The sequence below is a fragment of the Parasteatoda tepidariorum genome, chromosome 6, assembly GCF_982258835.1.
Source record: "Parasteatoda tepidariorum strain Cologne lab strain chromosome 6, Ptep-v5.0, whole genome shotgun sequence".
Classification (NCBI taxonomy): domain Eukaryota; kingdom Metazoa; phylum Arthropoda; class Arachnida; order Araneae; family Theridiidae; genus Parasteatoda; species Parasteatoda tepidariorum.
In genome coordinates this window covers 78,205,719-78,231,973 of record NC_141760.1, presented here as the reverse complement: position 1 = coordinate 78,231,973, position 26,255 = coordinate 78,205,719, and the positions used below count along the sequence as shown (strand labels likewise).

General features: G+C 28.9%; 1 protein-coding gene across 1 annotated transcript in view; it reads right to left on the bottom strand.

The window, feature by feature from the left end:
* The window catches only part of LOC107457018 (lachesin), a 243,983-nt gene that overhangs the window by 35,093 nt on the left and 182,635 nt on the right, over positions 1 to 26,255 (bottom strand). The window contains exons 3-5 of the mRNA XM_016075047.4: positions 18,186 to 18,393; positions 16,571 to 16,753; positions 4,042 to 4,170 (exon numbers count right to left, since the gene is read on the bottom strand). Of these exons, the coding sequence (XP_015930533.1) occupies positions 4,042 to 4,170; positions 16,571 to 16,753; positions 18,186 to 18,393 (520 nt within the window). The remainder of the gene's footprint in view (positions 1 to 4,041; positions 4,171 to 16,570; positions 16,754 to 18,185; positions 18,394 to 26,255) is intronic.

Sequence of the window (26,255 nt, the reverse complement as noted above, 5' to 3'; positions counted from 1 at the left end):
AAAGCAATAATTAATAGAATAGTTTTATAAAGTAATGTACTTAAAGCACTTGTTTTTAAAAATAGAAAGTCTCTTGAAAGTTAAATTTACCAATTCATAATTACTATTTAATGTTTTGAGGAAGAATACAAATAAGTCACAATCGTTAATATTAAACAACATCTCTATTTTTCCATTGTTTAGAAAAGTATACAAATTCAAATTTAGAGTCATTGTTAGATTTAATGAAACATTTAGTAATTAGAAAATTCCGTTGCAACATTAACTCAATATTAATGAAATACTTACATTTTTAATTTGCTGCTGTAAGCGAACAATCAATTTTTCACTTACCCTAAATATACATCATTTTCTCTTAGCATTACAAAAGACCTGTTACATAACTGGCATCTCACGACTTATCCAAACAATTTTGTCTCAAATTGCTTGAATAAAAGATTCGAGAACGCTTTATTAATATGCTTAATATTCGCATTTCAAACCAATCAATTACACATGAACTTCCAATTAGGTGGTCAAATATTTGCATCAGAAACTCTTCCCATCCCTTAATTAAAATTCCAGTTAATTCCCCTTGTTAGAAAATCGATCACCGTAGGAAGGTTTCAGGAGTTATCCTGATTAAAAGCGAGACCTACAATGCAACTTCCTACCATGGCCTTCACATTCAAATCAAGATTGAAGCAGTCTTGTCTCCAATCCCTTTAGTATCATGAATTAAAGCAGAACGAGTCATTGAATATATATAATCCCTTATGAAAGCTAAGACACGCGCGTAATATGCTTTAACAGAGAGTTTCGCAAAGAGCGGTTGGTTGACGGTTGCGAAAGATTAATGAAAAGTGTTTAGAATGCAAGGATATGACAATCAAATTTTCAAGATAGTTGAATGACCTTAAATTTTATATAAACTACTCTACTCTGTTCATTATGTATTCTAAATCTGATTATTCTAAGAAATAGAATATTTGAGAGTCAGTGTGTAGTACAAATCCCATACTAAAATTTCATTAAATATAAGCATTGTTTTAATTTAAAAGAAGATATAGCATATTCGCTTTATGGCAAAGTTTATTAATACATATTATGTAACAAGATTCAGTTAAGTTGCAATAAACAAGAGCGATGATAAAAACAAGGGTATCACATTGAATGTTTGTTAATGGTGATTCAGCAAGTTCTATTATTACGGGAAATAAGAGCATTTTGGATTCCTTTTGTTTTCATTATTTTTTATACCTTTTAAATAAATAACTTCAACTCAAAGGTTCTTTAACATCACTGTAATAATGATTCGCATATCAAGGTTTGAGATTTCTAGATCTTCTGTTATACTGTTTTTTTAATTAAATAATTTTAGGTTAAATAATTAACTATTATTTAATTAGGAAAACAATTTTATTTCCATGATGATTCCTTTTTTTTTCAAGAAAAAAAAGAAGAAGAATACTTTTTTCAAGTTTAACTATTTCGTAAATTTTTCTGTCTGCTTGATTGACAGCGCTGTTTTCTTGCCTCATTTGAATTTTCCTTTCCTTTTGATAACAACTGAAACCCGAATTCTTTTCCCACTAGTCTTGTTTGAACCTTTTTTGTAGGATTCTTCATTCCTATGGATTTCTGTTTCTTTCCGGTACCCGAATTTTCTGGAATGCTCCAGAGCATTTTTGAGCTTACGGGGTTTGGGTTATCAACACACGACGCAAACGGAGCTGAGCTCCTAAACGTTCGAATGTTTATGTTTCCCTGATAAATAAGGTGATATCCAAAGCAAGTAAATAGGTTTAACTGATAATATAAACCGGTTTTCTTATATTCTGAAAAAAAGGTGTTTATGAGCATGCTTTACGCGATGGCCTTATAATCAGTAAAACTTAGCTAATTCGTCCATTTTGGGAAATCTTCCATACTTTTTTCGGTTTAACTTCAAAGCGCCTATACTGAACACAGAAGAAATTCGATACCAACCACTATTTTTCTTCTCCAATCAGATTGTCGCCAAACTTTTGTTTCCTGAGCCACCGCTTGTGATTTTTTTTTAACCGTAATGGTATGTATTCACTGTACTTGGGAATTTCACCCCTTCCTTCTGGCTCCCGTGAAAATGATGGAGTTAGGTTTCGCCCTCTATTTCTCGCTCCCGTCGTAATTCCGAGCTGGATGGTTCAGTAGTAACGCGTTAATAAGAATAAAACTAATTTATTTCTTTTGCCCGGAAAACATTTAATTTCTCATTTTACTCACCAGATGGCAGTGCCAGGTTATTTTTAAGGTAATTGTAGATTGCTAGTTTATTTTGAACTTGATATCAGCACAAGATGTTTGGATGTCTAAAAAAAAACCGGCACTTCTATGACCGTTTTCTTGAAAAAGGGTTAATAGTTTTCACAATGAGTGTCCTAGATAAAATTTATGAATGCCCCAATGAGAATTTTACGACTTTGTTTTATGTCTTAAAAGCACATAATCTTGGGTATGTATGAATGCAATGTTACTTGTGTGTATTCAGCTATCGAAATGAGTAAAATTGCAGGTCCTTAATCTTTGCTTTTTTTACTAGAGCAATGTATTGTCTTTAGTGAACATTTTTTAAAAAAAAAGCTTTGCTATCCTCCTTTTACTTAATTCACGTTAAATTGTTGTTTGGTTTCGGTTCAGCAACGAAAATCAAGAACCATTCAACTTTCGTTCATATTTCCGGAAGTTGAGATTCAAATTTATATGAGATTACTTACATGGTTTCACCATTAGTTTGTTTTATTCTAGGTAATGCACTTGAAATATCAAATATCAAAGGGACACCAAGTGTTAGAAAAATTTGGCTTTTAGTTTCATTTGAAAATTTCTAGTTCGAAAACAGACCGCCCTTCAATATATAAGGTATAATATTGTATGTAATGTAATAAAAAAAGCAAAAAAAAAATATGTTTGGTAATAGATTATAGGTTTACGAACAAAAATATCGTCCTTTACAATGTGCTTAATAATGAAAACTTAAAATACACATTATACCAAATAAAGCGTGTGATACGTTATATCAATCAGAGTAATTTTTATTTCCTTAAAATAGTTTCAAAAGGGATTGTGATGAATAAAATGTAAACCCACGAGACTATGTTTCTTAAATAACTTCAAATTTTAGTCAAAATTGAAGAAGTCTGGTCATGAATCCTTTTAGTGTCCTAAATTATACTCTTTAGTACAAAAGTCCAATTGGGTCACATCTAATTGATTTTCTGAACAAAATGCAAATTACTCTAAATTACAAGGACTAATTAATTTCCTTTTAGTTGCTAGATTATGACATTTAAAATTAAATTAAACTGCATGTCATTAAATTTTGGTCATACTATAAATCTACTGCTCTTATTTATTCTGAATTATATAAAAAGATCAAGTATCGACTAAAATATATTTAATATATACTTACATATTTAATATATAAAAAATGCAGTTTTTTATCTATTAAATATGTAATAAAATTAGTTATCGAAATTTATGCGAAATTTTTCAAAAATAACTTCTGGATTATTTGGTTTGCAGTAAATTTTAGACGAAAAATAACCAATAAACTGAATTAATCCATACAGTTAAATAATGACAAAGGATGTTCATGATACCCTTCTGCTAATTGAATATGTAGTTGCAAACGCAAAATCGAAGGTTGCGTGTGCTTTTTTTCCAAATGAAATAAAAAAAAATAAAGGGAAAAAATACAAGGTATTGTATTAAAAGTACTCACTCATGTTTACATTAGTAATAATCCAATTTGAAATAAACCAGACAAACTTTTAAAAGGAAAAACTGCCTAAATGATTACTTTATCTGCATTTTCGATCTGTTGCTCCATTCTTTAAAAAATACTACCTTAAAGATGTAACCCATAAATAACAACGATTAATAAATCATGAAAAATGTTATTTTTGTGCGTTCATTTTCTAAAGATTGTGTTATTTGCAGAAAATATTTTTGATCATGCGATGTAAAGCAAAATCAGAGTTACAAAAATTTTAATAATTTAAAAACTATAAACCAACTTACAATGTACATGTAAAACTGCTTTTCTTACAGCTGTTGGCGGTATTCCATTATTTGCTATACATAAATACGTCCCCATATTTAGTCGACTGACTTTAACAATTGGCATGTCAGATCCTTCATAAAGGATATCTAAAATATAAGGAAACATAATTTAGTATATAATAATGCATACATACATACATATATATATATATATATATATATATATATATATATATATATATATATATATATATATATATATATATATATATATATATATATATATATATATATATATATACATATATAGGATTTGATTGTCTGTTTGCAAGCGCAATCCCTCTTGTAAGACACTTCGCTACGCAGCACGAAGTTTAAAAAGATTCAGAATTAAAAATTCTGGAAATCTACCAGTGTACTTCAGGATAAAACACGTGTGTGAAGATTACTTCCTTTATAATTTTATAAGTCTGCATTTCACCAAGAAAAAATCATTTGTGATTTTGTGATGAAATGATTGTTTTCTGTTTCATGAAAAATAAAAATAAAAATTTTGAGAGTATAATTAATTTCATCTTCAAAAGTGAAGTGAAATATTTAATAAAAATAACGAAATACTACTCAAGGATTGCATATTCATGGAAAAATAAAATTTAGATTCTGAAAAAGTTATAAGTTTGAGATTTAAAAAAATATATGGAAATTCTAAATTTTATTACCCATAGGGGGAGGGATAAATTCGAAAATTCTTTCTGTGGAAAAACAAAAGAAGAACATCAATATTTTCATATTGAAATTCATGAACATGTTTCTTATCATCGCTTGGTAGACTTGTCTAGATTGTGTTGACTTGTTTGATAAGAATACGAATTGCTTGGATTTGATTGTCTATTTTGCTTACTTATTTTAAGAATGAATTCTATGGCTTGGCTTTTCCAGGTGCAAAAAAAAATTACACTTTGAAAACATTCCAAATTTTGAATTAAAATTCATTGACATTGAACAATTAAAACGAGTTTTTATTTTAACAAGATGTATTTTTGTTACCATTTTCCAGTTATGATAAAATAAAAATTCTATCTTCATTTTTTGAATGAATATGCATTTGTAATATGAAAAACTAACAAAAACAAAAGTAAAATTTATAGTTTTTCCATCTTATTTGCCCCTTTTACTTTAAAGCAAACAGAAAAAAAAATAAACAGTACCCCTACATTTTCCAGTTTTTAAATATAGGTTCAGCACACACACACAACAACATTTAACATAGCCTGTGAAATGAGAAATTTCAAATAAATAAACCAAAATAGGCAATTTTCATAATCACCAGTCTCACTGGTGATTTCCAGTCAGTCATGATGCAACACGTCGTTTTTGCCTAAAACATTCAAATTCTGATTTACGTATTTTTTTAATGTAGTACTTACACTTATTTAAAAACGATTATAATTTTTAATTTTAGAATGATTTTTAAGATCTCCAAAAGATACTAAGTTTTATCTTAAATATTTAATTCTTAATAAATTGTAATATTTCTTAAATTTCCTCTCTTAATCTAAAATCTCATGCCAAATATTCGATTATATTAATTATTTTTAATAACTGTCTTTAATTATAACTAAAATTCCAATCATTTTTGGACCGAAATTGGCCATGTTAACCGGTAACTGCTAAGAAAAATCCACAGGCAAATAAGATTCAAGAAATGGTTGTATATACACATAAATGAAACACAGAAATTAGGTGTTTGTTTAGAACTTGTTAGAAACTTGTACAAAGTGTGCTTTAATATTCTTTCCGATATCTTGTTTCAACAATCCTCATTGAAAATCTAGATCTAAGCATTTTTAATTAAAATCATTCGCTGCATGCAGTATAATTCCCACGCGATAAGCATTTCAAATTCACTCCTTTCTAGTCTTATTACCTTTAGCATTAATTTCCAAAAGATCTAAACAAGCTGCGATCGCTTCATATCAAGCAGGAATTAAAATTTCAACAACAAACAATTCTTTGATCTGCATTCGCTGACAACTTCCTTGACCCGAAGCCAAACGAAGGAAATAAATTGTCTTTCAACTACCTTGGCTTGATTTAACAATCAGGAAGCAGATTGCCAATTCTCGTCTCACTAACTATTCGAGCAATTCTAATCCTTTCATTACGTGACTGTGACAACGGGTCAGAAATCCAAATTCAGTATTGTCCGAGTATTCCTAAGTTGGCGTGACCAAACGGCATCAGATGTAGAATACTCCCTTGGCCAATTATGACAACCGAAGCATACCTTACCTCTTCTCCGATGCCCTTAAGGGGATCAAACGATTTAACTGACCATTCTGCTATTCTCTACACTTATCCTCCCCCGTCTTTCGTTCTTGTGTTCCCTTGAATCATTCGGGCCAATCCAAAATGAGGCGCGACGGCCATAACTATTCGGAGAATAATGGGAATTCCCTCCTGACGATTCCAGAGATAAATTTAACACGTCTTCATTTAAAATTATAGGGCGATGTATAGCAATAATTTACAGAGCTTAAATTGCAAAATGGTATAGGATTATCGCTGTTGTGTTTTTCCATGTGGTGCAATAAATCGAAATCCTTTTAAGCGACTGTATATTAATCACTATACATTACTTCGATTGAAACAATTAGTTATAGGAGGAGTGTTGACAGTACACATATATTAATTAAAGATTGATTTTATTTGTTTTAAGTTTTGTCAAAAATCAAAGTATCAATTAACATATAATTGAATAACTTCAATCTGTGGAAGTAAATATTTCGTCTCTTAAAATTCTAATAATACTGATATCCTCGCACGTGCTTACAACATGTGAAACCTGCTTTGTTTGTAAATGTTTAGGTTAGAGAGTTGGAAATGTTAATTAAATGTTAGGTTAGGTTAGGTTACGTTAGGTTAGGTTACGTTAAAGGTTAGGTAATATAGGTTAAAATGTTAGGTTAGTTAGATTTATAAGCAAAATGTTAGGTGACACTTTACTTATAAATATTATGCTCTTATAAAAGCTAGGGTTTTTAAGTTAGGTTAGGCTAAACAATAGGTGTGAAGCAATATTTTGAGTATTAAAAAATATTGCATTATGTATGGTATCTGTAGTTAAAATATCGAAAATGTAAAAAGTAAAACTGTGACATAAGTATTAAATTCCTAAATGCCAACGAAAAAGTTATAATAAATAAGTTGTAATTCAAGAAAACCAACAGGCATTGAAAAGAAATGGAACAAAAATTATTACTATTGAATATTTGAATTTTTAGTTTCAATTCAGAATCCTTAATCTTCTAAACGGGGATCCCCACATTACCTTTTTCTTTTTACATAAAACATACCTTTCAGATCCACTTGTAACTCTGATCATTTTATATTGGGTATGTCTTAATTTCGACCTAAGAAAGGTTTGACAGCAGATACGTAAAACAATTTATTAATTATGTAATATTATTTTTCCATTTACCATACAATATCACGTTGGTGCTACTTTGTTTTCAGATTATTTTGCTTTCGTTCGTCTCAAAGCTATAGTTTATGAAATTACGACAAGACTAGGCAGACAGAGTCTTTCCGATAAAAAAAATAACAGCAAGAGAAGCAAATAGATAAAAGAAAAGCAGAAAATAAATGGGTTTATTGACCAAAAAATATTCTCTCATATGCCACCGAATAACTCACCGGAAAACTTATACCTAAGAAACTTTCTCTATGTAGAGACTGAATTAGAAACCCTGTGTGCATACAGTTTCCAGTCAAATTACAAAGTTTATGCTGAGTTTTAGGAACAGATGCATGGGCTCTGCTCAAAGAATATTCTACCTGAGCTTCAAAAGGAGGCATTAGCATATTATTTTCTGCCGCGGAGACAGAAGGAACCACAAACATATTACTAGCGCACCGCTTGTGGAACCCGGATGTTGAATTGACAAATTGCTTTTACCAAACAGTGCGCTTGACATCTGGAAATGATATGGAAAAAGAGTTGTATTTGAGGGACCAGTAGTAAATTAGAAATATGTTGATGAAAGTAACATTGTAAAAATGTATATATTAGCTTTTAATGCCTTAATGAATATATAATTCGATGCCTTAATGAATTTAAATTAGTTTGAACGAAAATACTTTATTTCAAGCCAATTTTGTTACTTTTCTAAAACGTATCCAGTTTAATGTTAGACTTTAAATGGTAAATTTTCATTAAAACTAATTTAAATTTATTTTCTAGCGGAAGAAAATGGAAATTTTTGAATATTGAATATTTCTCAATGTAATATTTTTCTGCTTCACGCTTCAAATTGTAATATTTTTAGCTTTATGAAAATGCAAAAATTTGTGATAGTTGTTCAGTTATCATATGCCAAAGATACTGAAAAATGCATTATATACGTTGAAATAGCTATTGGAATGGTAAGGAGTGGTGCTACAGTATGATGTAATTTGATAATATTTTGAATACTGTGGTATGTAGTATGTATTACTTATTTGTTACTGTGTTATGTAGTATTTATTACTTACTTGGTACTGTAGTATGTATTACTATATGGCATATTTTAAGAAAAATGTGTTAATAGGCAATTTGGCATGTAGGTAGGTAGGTACTTTAGTTACGTAGCACTAGAACTGTACAATGGGATATTGGCGACGATCTGGGAAATATCCCTGATGATGATTCGAAGACATGCCTTCGCACTTTTGATCCAATGCAGAGGGGATGGATCCCCAGCTTTGGTAGCCCGACGACCTGCGTGCGAAGTCTAGCACTTTACGGTAGAACAGTTTAACGAGGACCGATACCGCACACCCTTGGTCCTTAAGCAAGCTGAACAAAGTGATCACCCACTCGCTTACTGACAGCAGCCAGTCATACTTGACTTTGGTGTTCTACTGGGAACTGTGTCTTTACGATTAGTCCACTGCGGGACTAATGGGCAATTTACAATTATAATTTGAATCTGATCTTGCCTTTACTCTTTGAGACACTTTAAAAAAAATGAATCAAACTAATAATTCGCAAATGTTTTTTTTTTTTTTGTAATTTCTCCTCGATTAAATATTTATTTCCTATCCCGGATGCGTGCTTTTTAGGCAAAGATTCGATACGTATAATTTAAGAATGGTGATAACGTATATTTGTGTGTATATATATTAGAAAAAATGCATAAGCAAATTTTAAATCTCTCACATTCCCTCAACAATGTAACTTAGGACAACGAACGGGCTATCAATCAGTACTCAGCAGATGGCAGCGGTCAATTTTAAGAGGTTCCGGGAATTTTGTATTTGAAAGATAAATGCTTATTAAGAATCATGAGAATCATTTTTCAGATTATTTTGCTTTCGCTCTACTCAAAGCTCTAGTTTATGAAATTACGACAAGAATAAGTAGATAGAGTCTTTCCGATAAAAGTACAACAATAAGAGAAGCAAATAGATAAAAGAAAAGCTGAAAATAAATGGGTTGATTGAACAAAAAATATTCTGTCATATGCCTCCGAGTAACTTTAGGTGCCCTAATAAATTATTTAAAAACTTTTATCAATGTTAACCAAATCTTTTCAATAGTTAAGAAAATCTTTGAACATTTAAAGAAAAATACTACATTTTATCAAAACATAATGAAATATAGATTGAGAAAATATTTTTAATGATTTTGTCTACATCTAAATACAGTGATCTCAAATTCAAAACAATATGTAACAGCAAACAAAATTAAATGATTCTGCAATATATATATATATATATATATATATATATATATATATATATATATATATATATATATATATATATATATATATATATATATATATATATATATATATATATATATATATATATATATATATATATATATATATATATATATGTATATATATATATATATATATATAAATATATATGTATATAAATATATAAATATAAATATATAAGTATATATATAAATATATATATATATATATATATATATATATATATATATATATATATATTATCAAATTTAAATTCCATAATTTATGTAAGAGCATGGTCTTGAAGTTTAGAAATTCTTGCATAACAAATTCAGTCTCAGAATATGCTTGAAATAAAAGTACACATAGTACTAAAGAAAGTTATTTTCAGCATTTTAAAACGTATTGTTATTTTCCTTCACCTAAACTAAAGTCATACATTTTTAACACTTATTTTCGATTTTTTTTTAATATACCGAAATAAAATTAAAAAAATACCAAAACTATTATGTCAGTAACTATAATTTTTCACGAAGTTTAAACTTTCAAGTCCTGACATATCAAAGAAAAAAAAATGAAGAAAATATCTATTTTCTGCATGGCAACCAAAATAGAAAATAGCCTATGAGCAAACAAGATACACCCCGAGGTAGGAATATGTATTGTGCATAAGAGCCAGCTGAATTCCACGTAGACGTACCATCTCCGGTTTTCTATTTAACTCAGCATGCGAGATTTGTATACATTATGTCTATCTTTTTTTTGAGTTTTCCAAGTGCCAGAATGTTGTATGTTGCGAACGGCTATCCATTCTTCATTCTCAAGTTTTTAGGATTGGGGGATGCTGGGGTTGGAGGCTCTCTATTCACGTTCCAGACTCTCTTATTTTGCTTCCCGGGCACGCAAAGATTAATGCTGAGCTTTCTTGCTCTTTGTCCTGGAGTACAAACTGCTGTTTACCCTCTGGGGAATACAAGAATGGGTTTGGTTTGTATTTTGGTAAACAACTTTGTTACGTTTCAATGGTTCTCGTAAAATAAGACAAAACATATACTATCGGGAAAAAGTCTATTCTTAAGATATCGATTCGATGGACGTTGTAAAATAAAAAAAGTTTTGATTTGAGCTTTTTCTAGAAACGGAAATAACGTAGCTATATGTAAATATTTTGATTTATCCCCATTTTTGATTTAGTCAATGTGGCGTTATGAATGTAGTGTGACATTGTAATCACCACACATATTTTTTTCTTCTTATTTTAGAATAAAATTTTTACAACTATTGTGAAATATGATTAATTTGATTTTTTTTTAATGGCGGGCATTTGGGGGATCGTCCCATTGGCCACAGAAATGCCAGAACTGCTACTCTCTTCTCGTTACCCAGTGGGAAACCTGTGGCGAAACCACGGCGGTGGAGCAGCGTCGCCCACGTCACACAACCACAAACCCGTTTATAAGGCGGGTCACATTCACACAATCACGCACAAAGGAGAAAGGACATAGAACACAGAGAGAGAGAAAGAAACATCCATGCACTGAGCAGGATTCGAACCCGCGAGCATCGGCTCCGGAGTCAGGCACGCTGACCAATTTTTTTTAACGTAAAGGGATGCACACCATTAATATAAATACGTAACTCCCTTTTTGGAAGCATACGTGCTCGATCACTGGAATCATTTTAGGAGTTCTCTTAAGGAAGCATTTTAGGGACTTAATTGAAAATTTTAATTATATTTATAATATAACTGCATTCATTATCATTATTATTACTTTTTTATTATTTTCAAGTGTCATAATGTATTAGTTGAGAATGGTTATCCAATCTTTATTCTCACATATTTAGTATTATACGATCATAAGGTTAGCAATCCTTTATTCACGTTCCAGATTTTCTTAACTTCCTTTCTGGGAAAAGCAGAGGTAAATACTGAAACGTCAAGCTCTTTATCTCCGAGTACAAGCAAGCAATTGAACCTCTAGGGAATACAGTACTGGGATTGGTTTGTATTATATTATTTGGTATAATTGAAATTTCATTTTTGCATTGATAACATTATTGCATTTGTCAATATTATTTCAGATTCTCAAGTGTCATAATGTTATATGCTGAAAATGGTTATCCATTATTCTTTCTCATACAGGAAAGGGGGGATTTTTAGGATTGTGGGATGATGGGAATGGAGGCTCAAGTTCCGGATTCTCATATTTTGTTTCCGTGGAATTATTAATGCTGAAGACTTATTGCTCTTTTGCACTGACTGCTGTTTACCTTCTGGGGAATACAAGAATAGGTTTGGTTTATAGTTTGGTAAACAACTTTTTTTTCATTGGTTCTCGTAAAATAAGATAAAACATATCCTATTGGGAAAAAAGTTTATTCTTAAGATATCGACTTGATGGAGGATGTAAAATAAGAACTTTTGATGCATCTATTTTGTAGTAATTAATTTTATGACCGTCGTTGAACAGCCGACCCAATTTTATGGGTTTACGACTACTAATGCTCAACTCCTTAGCCTTGTAATTTTGAACCCAATCCAGAAGACAAGGGAGGATTTTGCTTGATGGAGCTTACCCGCATTTGCCTTACATGGACTGGCAGACCACGAGAACCTCCCAAGGTTAGCCTAACGGCTAGTGGACTCTATCTCATGTTTACCCTTAAATTTCTACTTCTCATTGTTGTTTTATGTATTCTAGTATAATGTGACAAGCTTAAAATTGTGTGAAATTGCTTTCAGCGCTCATAATTTATTTTCTTTTTTTGGAAATGTTCACAAATATTTAAAAGAAAATATGAGTACTTTGATTATACATAAATGAAAAGGGTTCCTCACATTTACTTTAAATCACAACTACTTTTCTGCAAGTATTCACTTGCTAGATCCATTTTAAAAAAGTTCCCTCACTGTAAGAAAATCCAGATCAAAATACAGTGAAAATTGCTGACACTCTGGCTAAACACCCAGAAAAATAATCCATAAAAACCCGTTTTTACCATAAAAAATTATATTGCAATATTTACAGTAGTATTTGTTTTTAATTAAAGTCAGTCAGTGATTTTGAGGTAATTATTACTGTAAAAACTACGGTATATCAGATTTTTTGTTCCATAATGTGATCCGGAAAAATTAAATTTACGGTAAAAAGTATCGTCGTCCTGAGTGCCGATATTTTCACCGAAATTTGATCTAGAATTTTTTACAGTACAAGACGATAACAAATATTTTTTGTTGTAATAACATAATTACCTTTATTACTTTTTTAAAGATTTTTAAGTGTCATAATTATTACTGTCATATGTTGAAAGTTATTAATTCTGAAGTTACTGGTATTGTGGAATGCTGGGGTTTGGGATCCTCCATTTGCGTTCTAGATTCTCTTATTTGGTTTTCCTGACACGCGAAGATTATGCTAAACATTCTAACTTTTTGTTCAGAAGTAGAAATTATCTTTTTCTCACTAGAGATTGTAAGAAAGAGTTTGATTTGTATTCTTGTAAATGAATTTGTTGACTATGGTCCTAGTGAAATAAACTAAAACATATCTTATAGGGCAAAAAAAATCTTTAAAGAGATCTATTTGAAAAAATATGAAAAAGATTTTAAGTACAGTTTTGAGAAATGAAAATGTCTTAAATGAAATCTGACTAATACTTAAAAATTTGCTGGCTTTGTATTCGTTTGTGCAGGGAAGAAAAATATACATTTACATAAAACTGCATTTCGCATTCATATTTTTATTATTATTGTCGAAGGAAAATGTTATCAAATCAAGAGAAATCAGAAATGAATATTAATCGAAAGCTACAAAGTAATTATAAATAATAAATATTTTTAAGGAATAAGTCATTGATGTCAAAAAGTTTTAAAAGGCACAAGGCACATTTTAAATTTTTTTTTTTAGAATTCATTATTAGCTTGAATTTTATTTTACAATTCAAAATATTTATAAAAACCTTTAAATACACATTTTAAAACAGATAAATATTTGATTTTTAAAGAAGAAGTAAGAAAAAAAGTATCTTATTTTTGATTTTGCTGTATACATTATTTGTTAATATTAAAAAAAATATATATATATATAAAAACGTGTGGGCTTAATAAATTTGTCTCCATCAATTTATTTGCTAAAACTGTTCGAAAAATTGAAAAGGTTTACTACACATAAAATTACATATTATTACAAACATGAAATTGCTTTAGAAACTCGAGAAATTAATTATCAGAATACAAATTTCTGCAAAATATTATATTTCAAACTCAGTTACATTTCTTGAGAATATAAGATTTACATAAGGAAAATGCATAACTATTGAAGTTTAATTTGTTTTGAAATATGTTATGGATAAATAATGCGCAGAGTATTATAAATCGAAAGCAAATATATCATTTTTCTTTCAGAATTTTCGCAATTTGTCAATGTCTACTTTTTTAATATTCCATCAAGAAAAACCACTTTCGCATCGTACATTAAAGCATTTTACTTGAAAAGAGCGGCATTTTTTTTTCGATTTTTGATGCCTTTAAGCTGTTTACCACCTCTTCTCCCATAGGAGATCATAGATAGAAGAGGATGAAGAGTTCTTATTATACGCATACACCTTCACACATATCCTTCCCCCCCCCCCATCCTCTTAAAGGGAAGATGCTCAAAAAAGAAGATTTTGAGTTGAGACTTGGCAAAAATGGAGGTATTCTTTCAAGAAAAATCTTTCGTCTTGGAATTTCGAAGAAACTAAACAAAATAGTAAAAGAAAAAAATTGGGATTGGGAAGCGTGGCAAGAATTTGTGGCCAGAATGAAAAAAAAGTTTCTTCGGTGTGATATTTAGATTCCTGTTAGAGTTCCACATTGAAATGAGGGGGAGGATGTAAATGCGATTTGGAAGAAGAAAGAAAATGTGGTGATTGGATGCACTTGAGAAATCTGAAGACGATCAGTTTTTTGAAAAGATGCCGCATTTTTATCTTTTATTATAATCTGTCTAGGGTTTAGGAAATTTATATTGCGGGAAAATAAAGCTAATAAATACTTAGATCTTTAGAAGAAATGATTTTTATAACGCAATTAGAACTATCTGCATTACTTTTTTCTCGCAGTGTGAAATCTTATTATTCAGGAAATTCTGAAAAGATTAAGTGGCTTAAACTTCTCAAAATTCTTTTTTCTTTCTGTGAAACAAAAATACATTTATTAATCCATATCGCAATCTAAGTTGGGCTTAAATTTTTTTTTTCATTTTCTTAAAAGTTAGTTATAAGCTATTAAATTCTATCACATATCTTACTTAAGAAATTAGAAAAAAATGCATGTCGTGTTCATTTTTATTGCAATTATCTTTCAATTTTAATCTTATTTGTTTAGAAGTGTTTTAAAATTGAACTTAATTTTTAATTTCGAAATATAAAATGTAATTCTATAATTGTTTTAAAATAAGCCATAAATAATTTTTGTGTTCATTTTTTTATAGTTGTTTTATTTTAACATATATTGTTTCTTTTAACTGATCTTTCTAACTTTTTTTTTATTCTGAAGCAAATTCGCTTGCAACTTGTTCCAACTGTAAAGCATCCTATCTTTTTCTTGCTTCTGAGAATCAGTCTTTTTTATTGAGATGATAAAACATGTTTCAAAAATATTCCTAAAATTACATTTTTTCTGTTTTATTTTTCTCGAAAATATGATATTCATTACTTTACGTGAACGCAAGTAAGAACTAAATAAACACAATCTCAATAGACGTGAATAATATTATGTACTTATATAACTTAAAATTAAATTATGTAAGGTTACATCTTAAGCAATTTTAAAATTTTTGCTACATAAATTAAAGCCATATTCGATTTTAATGTGTTTTATGATTCAACTCATTTAAATCATCGCAAGGCGTGAAAAACTAGACCTGAATTTTCTTTTTTATAAATTTATAACTTTATGTCAACGCTTATTGCTAAAAACGATTTTTCAGTAAACTTAAGCTACGTGATGGCTCAATGATGGCATGTGATAGTTTATATACCAAACTAACTTTACAAAATACTGGATTTTGATTCCTGGAATGCCACACACCCTAACCTCCTTCAGATTTTATGGGTACTCGCTCGCCTCCTAAAGAAACATTATCGATTTGGATTTGTAAAATTCATCTCATTGGTTTTATCATGTGCTGGGCGTTCACGATATGGCATGATGGTGACCACCAATGTGACAATCGATGCCGTATCGATTAACAATGTCGATTTTCATGATATTACGGACATGCATTCTAGTCTACAAATTTTCGTTTAAGCAAATTAGTTTTCCTGTGAGAGTAAAGTGATAACTGAGATATTTTGCTGTTGTTGTTACTTATATCACTTGCCAATCAGCAAGCCAGATTGAAATTATGCGAATTTTTAAAGCAGGCAATGCGTTTTCTGTTTTTTTTCAGTGGCGCCATCTATGGCCAATAATACGACTTCAGCTACGCACACGTCACAGCTCGTTTTACAAAGAGGATCAAATTATACTCCATTCATTCATCCTCAGATTGTAATTTTGGCTAGAAACAGAGAGCGATCAATCTTCAATTCAGTACCCCCAGAAGTATTCATTTGATATGGGAGTTTGGAGGACCTTGTGACCCCTATAATTTGACGTGCACCAGTCAACATTTAATACACGGAGATTCCTCGGCGGATGGGATTCGAAACCCCGTTCTACCAGCCAGATTAATTTTAAATAAAAAATAAAATTTTTTTCAATACATTTTTCTAAGTAACTGTATTTTTGTTAGAAAATACACAACATATCTTACCATTTTCACACCTGCCTTCCATTCGATACGAGCAGATGTTTGACATAAGAATTTGTCCGTCTTCTCTTCGCCACGTCGTTGTTGGTGGTGGGTGACCCCTCACTCGACATGAAAGAGTCACATTTGTCCCTTCTCTCGCGAGAACCTCAGAGCTCGTTTCTGAATCCACGAACGATGGAGGAACTAGAAAAAAGATAATTATTTTTACTTCCAGGAGTGATTCTATAGTAAATCTTACGAGCAATGCAATCACTTGTCTTATTTATATGAAAAATTAGAATTCCTTATTAAAATGGCTCTCTAAGTAATTTGAAGAACTCCGAGGCAAAAAATCTATCAGCTATTTTCCTTCACTTCAACTCAGTCTTTAGAAATACATAGATAAATAAATAGATAGAAAATAGATAATAAGGATAGTAAATAAATGAATAAGTAACAGATGAAAAATTAAATAAATGAATGAATAAATAAAACGTAGATAAAACAAAATAATAAGTAGATAAATATATGAAAATTTTAACAGGAATGCTTGTATTTTCTGAATGAATATATAGGGTTGCTCATCTTATTTTTTACCTATCTTCAAATTACTAAAAAAGTCGCCAAGTTAAGGAATTATCCATTTTAAAAACTGCATATGAGTCGTTTACGTTTAAGAAACGTGTGATAAAGTAATATCGGTAGAACAGCTGTTTAATAAATCCAAATATTCTTACATTGTATGTATAAGCAAATGTCTTTTTTTAATTCTGGTTTTCAATACTGGTTCTCTAAAATAGGCAAAAAATTTATGATAAAGATTTTTTCTATTTTGGGGGTAAATGATAATGAATTTATTTTCATTATGTTCAATTTTATTCTTGTTCACTAATAAGAAAGTTTAGATCATATCTTAGAATAGTTTAAAATAAAATTCATTTCCGTATTTTCTCTAAATCTGTAAGTTCCATAAAAAAAGCGCTATGAAAACCTGTATGCTAGTCATTTACAAGATTTTTCTTTTTATGAAAAAAAGTAATATAACATATAAAAATCTAATTAATGCAAATTGATAACTTTGCTTCAAAAATCTTTTTTTTTTCAAATGTTATTGAAAATTCGTGTTTTAAAAATTAACAAGTGAAAAAATAATATTTTATTGGAAATTAGCAGCGTGAATATTAATATTACTTTAGTTCACCTTATTTTTTTCCTCATCCGTCAAACGAAAAAAGAGCATTACGCTAAAAAAGACCATATCAAAAAATTATATGCTCATTGCTTACTTAATATTCGTTTTATTAAAAAAAGTAATAAAATGAATAACTGCAGAACTGTTGAGAAAAAAAGGGTGCTAGTTCTTTACATGATCTTTTTATACTATTGTTGTACAGTAAAGGTAATTAAAAATGTGGAATTTTGCACAAGAAATCGAACATGTAATAATGATGCTATAGATTTTTTTTATTTTGCATATTTTTTCATTTTTAGTAACAAAAATCTAGTATTTTCCAAATAAATTCTGAAAATTTCAAATTAAATTTTTAAATTCATTGAAAGATCTGGAAAATAATTGAAAAACTCTCTGAAACTCTTTACGCCTATAGTAATCAGAATAAAGTTTAAAAAGACTTACCAACAACGTCGAGGAAACCAACAAGACCCTTCATTGGTACAGTATTGACTTGACACATGTATCCACCTCTGTCACCTTCTTGTACGTCATTAATATGCAAATTCCAATGTCGGTAATCAGGATTATTTACAACCAACCTTGAATTTTTGACAACTAAATGCTTCTGTATTGTTAATAAACTCTGTGTTTCTAACCTCAGCCACGCCACCTATGAAGAAAAGAGAAGTGTTATCAGAAATTATCACTGCAGTAATACGGCACTCAATGTAAGCATCCTTAACATTCCTGACATATTTTAAATAAAGAAAATACAAAGAAATAAGAGAAGAAACGGAAATTTAGAATTAGAAATTTGAAACTAAGAAGTATGATTTTAGCAATATAATATGTTATTTACAAAAATATTAAAACAAAACACTGCCTTTATCTATTTTGAAATGTTGGCGGGAAATATGATGATACAGTAAACTGTAAAAATAAAATATAACGGAATAAACACTGTTAGGAATATATAGGAAAAAAATCTTAAATAACAATTTATGCAATTAACATTTTTAACCAAACCAGTCAAATAATCGTAAAAAATATGATATTCAAACTCCTAACAATGAAAAAAAATCATTTATTGACATATTTTCCCTAATACTGCCAAACAACCAGAATTTTATCTGCTGCAACTGTCCCCAACTTCATGAAGCCGGCATATGCAGCAGCTGGGAACATTCTACAGCGGAGAGGTAAATCTAATAATCACCTTAACTGGGATTCGAAACCTTGCTTTGATACTTCCAATTCTTCAACTCAATTAGAGCTCCCAATGTGATTTATTCCACTATTGGTGACACTGGGCTATTATAGTACAAAAATTCCACTAAAGCGTAAATAGCAACAGAGCTGCTTAACCCAAGAATTATAGTATTTTACGTATCTCAAGATAGTTAAAACGATAGTTAAAATGTTTAAATTCATTAGATTCTTAAGAAATTATGATTTGTATGTCTGATTTCGTTTCATATTTACGAAGTAAAAAGTTTTTCTAATTGATACAAGATACTTTTATACTTTTAGTTATAAAACCTCAATTTTTACGATTCAGCAATTTTTGATCTGTTCATAACGAATTCACGTAATTTGTGACGAATCTCTACCTTTTAAATGTATGACAAAAATGTCTTCTCAACTAGAGACCCCATTGTAGTGCCTTGTGGGAGATTATTGACTAGAATGAGAAGACTAGGCATTCAAAAATACAAGCATGAAATAAGCTTGCCAGTATTGTGGTCAAGAAGTTGGCTTCGTACCAGGAAGATCCCGGGCTTAAGTCACGCTTTGGGCATGGATGTAATTTATCTCTATGTTCTATCAGTCCTCGTGTCGTTAGGGCAACTTTGTTTTAAACGATGCGTCAATGAAATATCAATGTTAGTTAACAAAGGTACAGGAGGTTTAATATTTTCTTTTCTTCAGAAAACTAAACTGCTTAGAAACTTAAACTTTTGTATGCAACAGATTCTAAAAATATTTTTAAAATAAGATATAAAATCATATTTTGTTTTATTTCTCACAAAGTACAAAGAACCATTCATTTTGGAAGGAAGATTCAGACGTCAACTTAAATGATGAAACGAAAAAACAATGTTAGTTAACAGGAGATTTTAAATTTTTTTCTTCAGAAAATTAAACTGCTTAGAAAGCTTAGACATTAAAATGCTTGTATGCGTCAGATTCTAAAGATATTTTCAAAATAAGATATAAAATCTGATTTCGTTTTATTACTTACAAAGTAAAGAGAACTATTCATTTTAGAGGCAAGATTCAGATGTAAATTTCAATGATCAGGCAAAAAAAAAAACAAAAAAAAAATAATGCCAGTGAAAAACGTACATAAATATAAGTAAATCGTTTGATGTTGGAGGTAGGAGTATGGAAAGCATAGGTAGAGCGTTCAGTGATTTTCATAGAAATGAATTTTATTTCCACCTTACTCTTCCCTTTGGATATGAGGGAAAAAACTACTTTTGTATTTATGGCTGGATTATTGGCTGAGATCCCTTTTCAAAATACTTGGGTCGTAAAATTCGAAATTCTACAAGCTGACAATAGCTGCTTGCAATAAAAGTTTTCTGCATAAAAGATTTTATGAGAATACTTGGAAAGATTCTTTCGATTTTAGGCATCCTATATTACTTCACCTTCCATTCAACTCTTACTGAAGGGAATGCATATCTATATTTTTGCGAAGTCGTAAATGGGGAACATTTATTAGTAGCTGAAAATATAACTGTCCTATAATATATTATCACTGCATCTAGAAGAAAATATCAATGATACAAAGGTGGAAGAGGGTTATATTTCTAAAAATTTTCATCTAGCTTTCGTATTAAAAATAGTTTTTTTTTTATTAATGTGGCATTAAATTTGTTATTTGATATAAAATAATGCATAACTGTAAGAAAATTCTAAAAATCACCTAAAGGAAAAAACGGCGTTAATTAATATTTATTAAAATTAATTAATATTTATAAAAATGCTTTAAATGCTGTTTTCCGAATGTTTAGAGTTTTGTATTCCTTATCCTGGTTTGTTATTTTTTTTTAAATAATGGTTAGAAGTTTGTTAAAGCCTGGAAAATATCTTCAAGAATTATTGAAATTGTGCATTAAGGGAAATATATCTGCAATATTTAGGTCAAAAAGAAATCACGATGCATGGATTTTTGCATGAATAACAAATTAACTGTTATCATATCAATTTATAATTAAGTTAAATGTTTCTAAATATTTAATGCATAATTTATTTAAATAATTTAGTAATATTTAAAGCTAAATTTATTTTAAGTGACTAATAGTTAAGAAAAATAATATTACGCATTTTATATATATTTATTCCAACATTAAATAAATCAAAGACAGTTTGTATCCATTTTTCCCCATGTTAAACTTCAAATATCAAATAATGAGGAAAATTTGAAAGATTTTGTAGTTGTTTTCTTTTTTTTCTTCCATTTTTCAAAAGACATATTTCAAAATTTGTTCGAGAAAAATCTCTCCCTAAGACACCACATAAATAATTGCTAGCTATTTATCTTCAGTAAATTTATGAAATAGTTTTGGTCACATATTTTAAAAATTTATGTTTTAAAAATGTATATTTTAAAAAAAGTAAATAAGCAAAATAAGGACAAATATGAACTACCGCTTTTAATTGTTTGAAATTTTTTCAATCCCTACTACCAAAACACTCTGAAACCATTAAGCCCGGACATTTTTGTTCAAAGTGAATTTAAAAACAATAATATTAAAAAAATATTTTCATTCCAGATATTAAAAAAAACCTGTTTTAAATTCATAAAATTTTGATTTTCTTAAAAAAAAGTATGAGTACAGCTTGTTTTCGTTTTGTATGATACAAGTGTATAAAAATTTAAAAACAATCCATGCAGATTGCATTACGTAATAAAATTACTATTTACACAACGCACTTCTTAAAAAAGACTCTCTTAAAGCTGCCTTTGTCTTAGACTCCCTTAAAGATGTTTAGTTGTTTATCACCTGTTTTATGACCTAGTCTAACGATGTTGCCGATGTTTTCTCCAATGCAATGAATCTAAATGCCAATATAATTTTCCTTGATATTTATATTTTCATTAACTTTATAGCTTTACGGTAAGTTTGCATTTCTGCACTTTTGAACAAAGGTCCTTTTTGCTTGTTTGAATATCGTAATGTATTTTTCTTTCAAAATAGTTGACACGAGAACTATTGTGTTCTGTTTATTTTCAGATTTTAATACATTAAAATTCTCATAAACACTGAACCGGTCCTTCAGCTGCTCAAAACTTTTTAAAAGTTACATAAGTATTTTTTTTTTTATCTTTTGGCAAAAAAGAAGAAAAAAAAGCCTTTAAGTTAAATATATTTTTATCAATAACTGAGAAAGTAGTAGATAAAAACAAATTGTTTTTCTACATAAGTAACTCATTTAATTTTCCACTTGGAAAAGTTTTAGAACTGCCGAAAACGTGACTCATTACCACAAATATGAATAATTTTTTTAAGAAAAAACATATCTGGAAAAATTTTAATAATACCCTAAAAATATATATTTCAACTTTTGCTCTTTAAGATTTAGTTATAAAAATGATTCTTTTTTTAAATGTCACGAGCGATACAATTTAAACAATATAAGCACAGACAATATGAAATGTCATTTTCTATACCCATCACCTACAAATTTTATACAAAGCATATTTGCTGTTTAAATTAAATTCTTTTCATACATTCATACATTGAATTCTTTTTAAAATGAAATCTTTCATAAGAGAGTAACACTGTTATCTACGGAATGTAATTCAGCTGGGAATTAACACGATAATTTTCATCCCGTTATCCTTCTAACGGTCATGAAATCAGTATTCTTCTATATTACAAAAGGTTTAATGCATAAATTAATTCCAAAATAATATCTAATAAATTTTGAGAATAACGTTACTTAAAAATACATTTTGCCCAAATTACTGTCTTGTAATTTTAAAAGGCGTTTGGATAGCAACTAAATTTAACTCGTTATTAATTATTAACTACATAACTATTATATTATGTAATGTTGTTATCTATTATTTATAATATGGCTAAATGCTCCACTTCGTGTTCGCTCCACTTACCGCTTACTAAGAGTTATATCTGGCAAGGCATAATCTCTCTTTGCAACTTTTGATTGGCATCTACTCGAGCGAGAGCTTAGAAACTAATGAACATCAAAGAAAAATAAATTTCTAACAGCGATGATCAAATAGTTAATAGTAAAAAAAGATGGTAAAATATCACGAATAAGAACTTAAATTTGCAATAACTTGCGCACGAAATCGAATTTTTAAATAAAAGTTAAGTTTGGTAAAGTTAAGTTTTTTTAGCACATCAAATTTTAACTCCATAGCCGCATTTTGCGACAGATTGACGAAATAGAATTTTTTTCCTAACTAGTTTTACAGTAATTAGGTCTGGAACTAATTGTCAAATCTCAAATTAGTACTCCCTTTTTCTTTATTTCCAAATCTTTGTGATTTTAATAAATACTATTTTAAATTAATTGTAAATAGTTAACGTAAAAGAAAAAAGAAAAATCACGATTAGGAATTTAAATTAGAATAACTTTCGTACAAAGTGGAATTTTGAAGCAAAAATTGCGTTAAGCTCACAAATAAAACTGTTTTTTTAGCACATCAAATATTACAACATAAGCATGCTACAGATTGACAAAACATTTTTTCCCTACCAGTTTTACCATTATTAGGCCTCGAACTAACTGTCAAATCTCAAATTAATTCTCCTTATTCTTTTTTTTTAATATTCCTTTGTAATTTAAAGATTTTAAGTGTTACAGAGTTTGTCTAGCAGAGGAGCATGTAATGTAAAGCATAATAAAGTGATAAAAATCGTAAGAATAACTCTTTAAATTGCAATAACTTTCGATCAAATTGAAACTGTGAAAAAAAAAAGTCCGGTAAGAACAAGTACGGCCCGTTCAAAACACAAAACTTTAACTATGAAGTTGCATTCCAGCGGCCTGTAGATCAACGTATATATTTCAGTTTTTCCTGCACCTTTATCACTTAATGATTCTCGCATTATCTATCGAATATTCCAATTTATTCCTTTAAAATTTTTCTACTTGCTATTTTAGTTTCAAAATTGTAAGCCTTATAGCTTTTGCTCAAAAGAAACGAAATGTAACCTTTAGTAGAATACCCAAAACAGCGACCATTAAGATTTTTTAATATATAGAGAAGCTAAATATTTACACATTGCATAAAATCCAGTTTCTAAAAGGAAATATGCTTTTAATTAGTTTTATTCCTTATATTAGATAGTTATTCACATACCTTATCCAGCTTTATTTCTAATTGTTCTCTGACCAACAATAATTAATTCAATTTATTTTCCTAAAGAAAATATCAATCCCTCATCCTGATTAAGTACTTGCAAATTAATAGTATAATCAAATATTCAGTAAAACACAGTAACTTTCAAGTCATTTTCTAGTCACAGTTGTGAGCTATATTTTATTAGGCAAATAGTCTGTGTGTTTTTAGTTTTGGTGAATCTGGTGGAAATCGCAGCAAAAATATAACGCAGAAAATGATAAAAAAAAGCTTTTCAGTTTTACATGAAACTGTTACACTCACAGCATTTTATTAATTTTTATATTTTCTAACAAATGAAACTAATTTTACTTGAACGAAAATAAGTCAACTTTTGCATTTAGCAGATTTTCCCTTTATGTGAAATGAGTACTTTCGGTGGAAAATTTGCTTTCTGAAACTATTCATATTAAATGTCGAAATATACTGCCAGAAAAAAATCATTTCTAGCTACGAGTTTTAAATAATTTATGAGATGTATATACGAAAGTATAAATAAACTTTATATCATGACATAAATTTATACTGCGAAATTTTGCAAAATAAGATATTTTATGACCGCTTCTAGAATATTTTCTTATTGTTATATTTCTGTTAAGTATAAACCGATTTAAAATAATTCAAGCTGGAGTTTGAATGTATTGCAGTACCTTTTACCAAAGATTTAAAAAATATTTTAATTTTTTGACAACTGTTTGAAAGTAAAAACTTAGTCTTCCGAATTTTGAATAAAACGCAGATATTTATAATTTTAGAAAGCTAAACAGACCTGTTAATAAAAAGTTTTAATGCCCTGAATTATTTGTTATGAATTAAAAGTTTTAGAATAGTTTAAATATTTTTAAAAAATTTTGCTTAAAAAATGCAAATCTTTTTTTCGAAATATAAGTGCATTTTCAATATATATATATATATATATATATATATATATATATATATATATATATATATATATATATATATATATAGATAGATATAGATAGATATTCTTTAGGCTTAGTTTCTGCTTTTCATACTTAATTTTTTTCCAATTTTATTTTTCCGATTTTCCTAAATATTTCTATCTCTATTTAAAAGCTCAAAAAATGTTCACGTTTGAGTATTATTAGCTTTCAGGTAATTGCAAAAGCTTATGCCCCATTTTAATACTGACGAAATTGCAACATATTTTCATGCGAAACTTAGTTATTTATCATTATTTATTTAACATTACTTTATATAGCTCTTTTATAACGCATAGATTGCTTCATATTTCGATTTATATAGATGTTGTATTTTTATTTCTCAAAAAAGTAAAGTTGAGAAATGCATTGATTTTTCTAAAGAATAAGATTTTTAAAATTTAAATTATACTTCAAAGAACATAATATTAAAAAATCGTAATTGACAGATAATAATATGGAATATTATTTCTTTTGCTGTCATAATTTATGTGGTGCTTATTAAGGGATATAATGCTAAAAATTGTGAAAAAAGTTTGTGCATTTTCTTTTTACCAAAATTGTGTCCAGTAAGCTCACCCCTTTCACTAATTTGCCTCTCTCATTTTTCAAAGATTCATACCCTTTGATATTGAAATTCCCCTTTTGAAAAAACCTTTGCAATCACTTTGCATTCTCACAATAAAATATTTATTCTGTAAATTACCTAATTCTTAATGTAATAAGTTTCAAATAAATCGTGTTGCTGTGCTAGTTGAAACCTGTTTGTTTGTTCATGAAAATTTGATCTTTACACTATAATATAATTAAACTCAACAAATTACTTATGATATAACAAATTTGTATCTTAACATTTTAAATCGTGTATAAACGAAATTAAAAATAGCGAAATAAATAACTTTGTTTAAATACATTCATTTTCCTTTAATAGAAATTGTTTTTACTAGCTTTAGAAATTCGTTCATACCTACCAATTCAGTTTAAAATAACGTCTAAAATAATGCAAAAATATAAATCTACATCCATCTTTATTTATGAAGTATTTATCATACTTATCAGAATGTTGAAGAAAAGACGACAACAATACAAAGCCAAAAGATAACAACACACCACCCAAAAAGACGAAACTTTCTTAATAGATTTTAAAAACACAGTTTCTGGGTTAAATTGCGCCACATAAGGGTTAAACCATCACCTATCATCTCCTTT